Source organism: Chrysochloris asiatica, unplaced genomic scaffold, assembly GCF_000296735.1.
Source record: "Chrysochloris asiatica unplaced genomic scaffold, ChrAsi1.0 scaffold00215, whole genome shotgun sequence".
In the NCBI taxonomy this organism is placed as follows: domain Eukaryota; kingdom Metazoa; phylum Chordata; class Mammalia; order Afrosoricida; family Chrysochloridae; genus Chrysochloris; species Chrysochloris asiatica.
In genome coordinates, this window is record NW_006408733.1 from 4,610,370 (window position 1) to 4,617,563 (window position 7,194).

At 38.6% G+C, this 7,194-nt stretch overlaps 1 protein-coding gene across 4 annotated transcripts in view; it reads left to right on the top strand.

Moving 5' to 3' along the window:
* Positions 1-7,194, top strand: part of RAPGEF6 (Rap guanine nucleotide exchange factor (GEF) 6) — a 304,075-nt gene that overhangs the window by 160,353 nt on the left and 136,528 nt on the right. For all 4 annotated transcript variants that reach the window (XM_006872939.1, XM_006872936.1, XM_006872938.1 and 1 more), the window contains exon 7: positions 3,418-3,549. In XM_006872939.1, coding sequence (XP_006873001.1) covers positions 3,418-3,549 — 132 coding nt within the window. The remainder of the gene's footprint in view (positions 1-3,417; positions 3,550-7,194) is intronic.

Genomic DNA, 7,194 nt, shown 5'->3' on the forward strand with positions numbered 1-7,194 from the left:
AATCTTTGACAACTTCGGTATTTTTTTAGTTTATCATGATATATAGACTGTTGGTCCACTTTTGAGGATTTTTGTTTTCTTTACATTGAACTGTAATTCATACTGAAGGTTTAGAATAGTATTCTATTAAACAGTGACCATCACAAGTCTGGAGGCCTGGTGTGGCATTGTGGGTTAATACTCTGGACTGCAAGGTCAGTTTGAACTGCACAGTCGGTGGTTCAGGCTCCCAGTCACTCCTCAAAAACCCTATACAGTATCACTATGTGTTGGAACCGATTCAAGGCACTTAAACAACAACAACATCACAAGTCTCTCTTAAGCAACCTGTCAGATGCTTCTTCAAGCTCAGTTAATTTATTTATGTATATCATTTTTCTTTCTTTTTTTCCTTCCTTCTTTTCCTCCATCCCATCCATTCTGCCTTTTAACCTCTACCCTTCTTTCCTAATTATCCAACCCAAACCTTAATAGAAAAAAGAGTTAGTGTTGCAGTTTCTTTGTGGGTTCTGTTTTGGTTTGAGCATTGTTGTTGTTTTTATTTTTAATTGTGGTTGGATAGTGAATAAGGAGAACTGTAGATGAATTGATGCATTTGAGTTATGGTGTTGGAGAAGAGTACTAAAAGTACCATAAACTACCAGAAGAACAAATGAATTGTGTTGGAAGAAGTACATTCAGAGTGCTCCCTGGAAGCCAGAATGGTGAGACTTTGTCTCTGGTACTTTCGACATTGTATCAGAAGGGGCCAGTCCCTGGAGAATGATGTCATGCTTGGTCAGCGAAAAAGATGAAGACCCTTGTCTTAGGCTGGGTTTTCTAGAGAAGCAAAACCAGTGACACATATATATCTATATACATATATGCAGTTGCTAAGTGCCATTAGGTCGGTTCCAACTCACAGTAACCCTGTATAGTGTTTCCAAGGAACAGCTGGTAAGTTTGGACTGCCGACTTTGTAATTCAGTTGACCTTGGCCCCGTGCTTATCCTACAGCACCACACCAGCACTCCATATATATATACACACACATCCATACACATATGCACATATATGTGTTGTTGTTGTTAAGTGCCATCAAGTTGGTTTTGACCCATAGCGACCTTGTATAGCGTTTCCGAGGAGGGGCTGGCGAGCTTGAACCACCAACTTTGCGATTTCACACAACTTTGTAGTCCAGTGCATTAACCCACAGCGCCACATCAAGACTTTTTTATATGTGTGTGTCCATTATATTGGAAGCAGGCCACACTCCCAAGGAAGCATCTCTTCAATTGGTTGCTCGTAGCTGCTTACCATAGAACTGACTATGCCTGAATTAGGTGTCATTGCCATGGAAATAAGCACATCCCAACTGCTAAACCTCTGTAAATCTTGGCCTAGTCAAGTTGATTCAAATCCCTAACCGTTATAAAACCCCCAAGGAGATTGATTGGCAAAACAGTAGCAGCAGTGGGCTCAATTGTAACAACAGTTGTGAGGATGGCACAGAACTGGGTAAAGTTGGTTCTGTGTTTGTAATGTATCTCTGAATCAGAACCAACTCAATAGCACCTAACAAGAACAATATTGAATGTGATTTTTTCTTTAAGTCTTACTCTCAAGACACTTAGCTATTTTATTATAATATTAGCAAGTGTTTTGAATTAGTCAGCCATTTGTGTGTGTGTGTGCATGTAGTATTTTTACCTTGTACAGTATTACCGTTGCTAAGTGCCATCAAGTTGATTCTGACTCAATGACCTTGCATAGGGTTTCTGAGGAACAGCTAGTGGTTTTGAACTGCCAGCCTTAGAGTTAGCAGTCCAGTGCTGATCTTATAGCGCCACACAGCTAATAACAATTTTTCCCCCATGTCAAACCTTCATATATTTGTGAGTATATCCTAGTCTTCCCATACCTGTTCAGCCTGTCTATCTATCCATGTATACACTCATAGATCACTTTTATTGTAGGGTGTGTATATAACAGAATTTACCTCTGGTGCCTTTAACTCTTGCATTCCTCCTTGTGTCTTCATCTGCTTTCATCATTCTTCTACCAATCACCCTCTTATTGTGTATTGCCTTCCCCTTCACCCAAGTTAAGGTGTCTACCTTCTAGCTAGTGAATTACTCATCTATGCTTGCCACCCCTGGTAGTCTTAGTTATTTAATGCTGCTATAAAAGAGATACAACAAGTGGATGGCTGTAACAAGCAAAAATTTATTTTCTCACAGTATAGGATACTAGAAGTCCAAATTCAGAGTGCCAGCTCTATGGGGGAAGGCTTTATCTTTATCAGTTCTGGGGAAAGGCCCTTTTCCCCTTTCAGTATCTTTAGTATTCTTTGCCACTCTCCAAATGTCTTGGCATCAGTTTCCCCCTGGATTTAGGAGCTTCCCAGTGTGGGCATGCCAGGTCCAAGGACATACCCCAAGTCCAAAGGGCGCATACTTAACCTCACACCTGTTAACCATCAAAGAATGTCGTTTGTATGAAAACATTTTCGTGACTTTTTATAAATAGTGGTCTCATACAGTATTTATCTTTTTGTAATTGACTAATCTCACTCAATGGAGCTCTGAGCGTAGTGGTTACGAATCCAGCTGCGAACCACAAGTTCAGCAGTTTGAAACTACCAGCTGTTCCGCGGGAGAAAGATGAGGCTTTCTACTCCCATAAAGATTTACAGCCTGGGAAACCCTGTACAGGGCCGCTATGAGTCGGAACCAACTCCACAACACATGACAACAACAACAGTCTCACTCAGTATAATGTTCTCCAGGTTCTTTTATATTAATTAGGTGTTGCTCAACTCATTATTCTCCATGATGCAAAGCTTAGTATTCCATTGTGTGTATGTACCAAATGTTGTTTATCTATCCGTCCAGTGATGGGAATTTAGGTTGATTCTATCTTTTTGCTGTTATGAATTGCTGTTGTTTTTATGTGCCGTGGAGTTGGTTCCTACTCATAGCGACCATGTACAGGGTTTCTGACTCTGTAAATCTTTAGGGAAGCAGAAAGCCTCATCTTTCTCCCTCAGAACAGCTGGTAGTTTCTAACTGCTGACCTTACGGTTCGCAGCCCATTTTGTAACCACTACGCTACCAGAGTAACAGCTAATATCTTTATGTACTTTTATTTAGGGGAGGTGGGTGATAAGCCTCAGAAATACTACCAATAATGGCATTCTTTTGTGAAAACTGTTCAGTGGGCTTACCAGCTTAAGTTTCTCTAATAGTTTCAGAGAGTACTGATTTGGGGCACATCAACCCAAAAGATTTTGGGTAAGAACAGAGAACTTAGATTAGAAGTGAGGTTGTACAGTAATGTACATAAAAGGAAAGTTTTTTGCAGAAATAACAGTATATGAAGAACATCTGAAAAACTAAAGTTTGATATTTAGAATAATATTTTTTTTTTTTCCTTTAGCTTCCTGCTGATCTTACCAAGATACACCTCACAGACAACCCTCATCCACAGGTGACTCATGTATCCTCTAGTCAGTCTGGTTGTAGCATCGCCAGTGACTCTGGGAGCAGCAGTTTATCTGATATCTATCAGGTAATATCTTAAGATTTGTGTGTTGTAAATATGGCTCTTTTTGTTGTTATTGTTTAACATAAATATGTTAAAAATTACTCTTTCTAGTAGAAAATTACTATCACTTGCCATAAATAGAAGGAAAGTCAGAAAGTAAATACATTGTAAACAGAAGTAACTTAAATTATGCTTAATATTGCTACTGTCACAAAGTTCTGATTCTGTGTTCTAGAAAATCAGCAGTGTTCAAGTAATTGTTAGGAGTCCTAGTGGCACACACAGTAGGTCTGAACTCAGTTACTAACCAAAAGGTTTATGGTCGAAACCTTCTTAATTGCACTGCAAGAAGAAGACATGGGATGTTGACTTCTGTAAAGATGACAACCAGGAAATCCTAAGGGGCAATTCTGTCACATGGGATCACTTGACAGCACAACTTGACACAACCTAATAAGAACACAGAATTGTTAAAGACACAGTATCAATGAATTGTTGTTGTTTGTGGTGGTAAGTACTGTCAAGTCAGTTTTGACTTATAGACACCTTGTTCAACAGAATGAAACAACTCAGTACTGTGCCATCCTCACAATTGTTGCAATGCTTGCGCCCATTGTTGCTGCCACTGTGCCAGTCCTTCTCGTTGGGGTTTCCCTCTTTTTTCTGTCCCTCCACTTTACCAAGCATGATATCCATCTCTAGGGAGTGGTTCCTCCTGATAGTAGTGTTTGAAGTTGTGAGAGACGAAGTCTAGCCACCTTGACTTCTAAGGAGCATACTGCTTGTACTTCTTCCAACACAGATTTGTTTGTTCTTCTAGTAGTCCATGGTACTTTTCCAGCACTGTAACTCAAAAGCATCAATTCTTCTATGGTGTTCCTTATTCATTGTCCAACTTTCACATGCTTATGGGCTTTTAAAAATATCATAGCTTGGGACAGGGGCACTTTAGTCCTCAAACTGATGGACATCTTTGCTCTTGAACATTTTAAAGAGGTCTTGTGAAGCAGCTTAGCCTAATGCAATATGTCATTTTATTTCTTGACTGCTGTTTCCTTTAGTGTTGATGGTGGAGCCAAGCAAAATGAAATCTTTGACAGTTTCAGGTTTTTCTCCATTTACATTGATGCTATTTATTGGTCCAGTGGGTAAGGATTTTTGTTTTCTTTACATTGAGGGGCAACCCATACCAGAGACTGTCATCTCTGATCTTCATCAGTAATTTTTTCAGGTCCTCTTCACTTTCAGTAAGCAAGGTTGTTATCATCTACATATCATAGTTTGTTAGTGAGCCTTTCTGCAATTCTGATGCCACCTTCTTCTTCATATAATCCAGAGTCTCAGATTATTTGCTCAACATACAGATTGAGTAAGTAGGGTAAAAAAATGCAACCCTGGCTCACATGTTTCCTAATATTAAACCATTCAGTGTCCTCCTGTTCTGTTTAAACAACTACCTCTTGGTCTGTGTACAGTTTCCTCATGAACCAATTATGTGTTCTGGAATACTCATTCTCTGCAGTGTCATAGCTTGTCATGATCCACACAGTCAAAAGCTTTTGCGTAGCCAATAAAGTGCAGGTAAACATCTTATATTCTCTGCTTTTAGCCAAGAGCCATTTGATGTCAGTAGTGATATCCTTGTTTCATATCCTTGTCTGAATCCAGCTTGTCCTTCTGGCATTTACCTGTCAATATACTGTTATAGCCATTTTTGAATTATCTTTAGTAAAATTCTAGTTGTATGTAATGTTAACAATATTTTTCTGGTGATTTTATCATTCCCTTGATTCATGTTTCTTTGGAATGGGCACAATAATGGATCTCATCCAATCAGTTCACTTAGGTAGCTGTCTTCTAAATTTCTTAGCATAGATGAGGGTCTTCAGTGCTATATCAGTTTGTTGAAAGGTTTCAATTTGTGTTCCATCAATTCCCAGGGCCTTGCTCTTTGCCAGTGCCTTCAGTGCAACTTGGATTTCTTCCTTCAGTATCATTGGCTTTTGATCATATGCTGCCTCTTGAAATGTTTGAACCTAGACTGTTTCTTTATGCTAGAGTGACTATGTATATTCCTTCCATCTTCTTTTGATGCTTTCTGCATCATTCAGTATTTTGCCCAAAGAATCCTTCAGTATTGAAAGTCAGATCTTGAATTTTTTCCTCAGTTCTTTCAGTTTGAGAACTGCAGATCATGTTCTTCCCATTTGGTTTTCTAACTCCAGGACTTTGCACCATTCATTATAATGTTTGACGTTCTTTTCTTGAGCTGCCATTTGAAAATTTCTGTTCAGCTCTTACCTCCTCATTTCTTCTATTTGCGTTAGTATCTCTCCCTTAGAAGGTAAGATTTTAAGTCTCTTCTGACAGCCATTTTGGCTTTTCTTTCTTCCTTGTCTTCTTAATGACTTTTTGCTTTATTCCTGCATGATGTTGTTGATGCCATCCCACGACTTTTGGTTTTCTATCATTAGTGTCTGATCCTTCAGATCTGTGTTTGAGATGATCTCTAAATTCTGGTGGATAATGTTCAAGGTCATAATTTGGCTTTTGTGGAGTTGTTTGAATTTCCTTCAGTTTTAGCCTGAACTTGCATATGAGAAATTGATTGTCGAACAGTTCCACAGTCTGCCCTTGGCCTGGTTTTGACTAGTGATATTGAACTTTTGCACTTTCTCTTTCCACAGATGTAGTCATTTTTATTTCTGTGTATTCCGTCTGGTGAATTCCTTATGTGTATAATCATCTTTCTTGTTTAGATAAAGTATATGTAATGAAGAAGTCATTTGTCTTGCAAAATTCTGTCATGTAATCTCAACATCATTTCTGTCACCGAGGCCATATTTTCCAGCTACTGATCCTTCATCTTTGTTTCCAATCTTTGCATTCCAGTCACCAGTAATTATCACCATGTCTTGATCGCATGTTTTCGTCAATTTCAGGCTGAGATTCTTCGATTTCACAATCACTTTAGTGATTGGTGTGCAAATTTGAATAATAGTGGTATTAACTGGTCTTCCTTGTAGGGGTATCAGTATTATCCTTTCACAGATAACATTATACTTTAAGACAGATTAAAATGTTGTTTTCGATGATGAGTGTGACTCCATTCCTCTTCAATTTGTCTTTCTTGGCATAGTAAACCATGCAGTCCTCAGCTTCAAAATGACCAATACTAGTTCTTTTCAGCTCACTAATGCAAGGTCGGAGGTTCAATCTCACCAGTTACTCCTTGGAAACCCTATACAGGGTCGCTATGAGTTGTAATCAACTAAACGACACTTAACAACAATAACAACATTACCTAGAATATCTGTGTTTTCCATGTCATTTTTTTATAACTTCCAATATTCCTAGATTCATACTTTATACATTCTATGTTCCAAATATTAATGGGTGTTTACAGTTGTTTCTCCTCCTTTTGCGTGATGCCCTATCAACAAATGAAGGTCCTGAAGACTTTACTCGATTCTCGTCATCGCTGTCAACTCTACTTTGAGAAGGCAGCTCTTCCCCAGTCATAGTCTGAGTTCCTTGCAACCCAAGGGCCTCATCTTTGGGCACTATATCTACAACATTCTAGTGCTCTTTATCATGTTTCTATTTATTTTTTTTTTAATGTTTTATTGTGAATTATGTGATAGTTTACATGGGAGAACATTAGTTTTA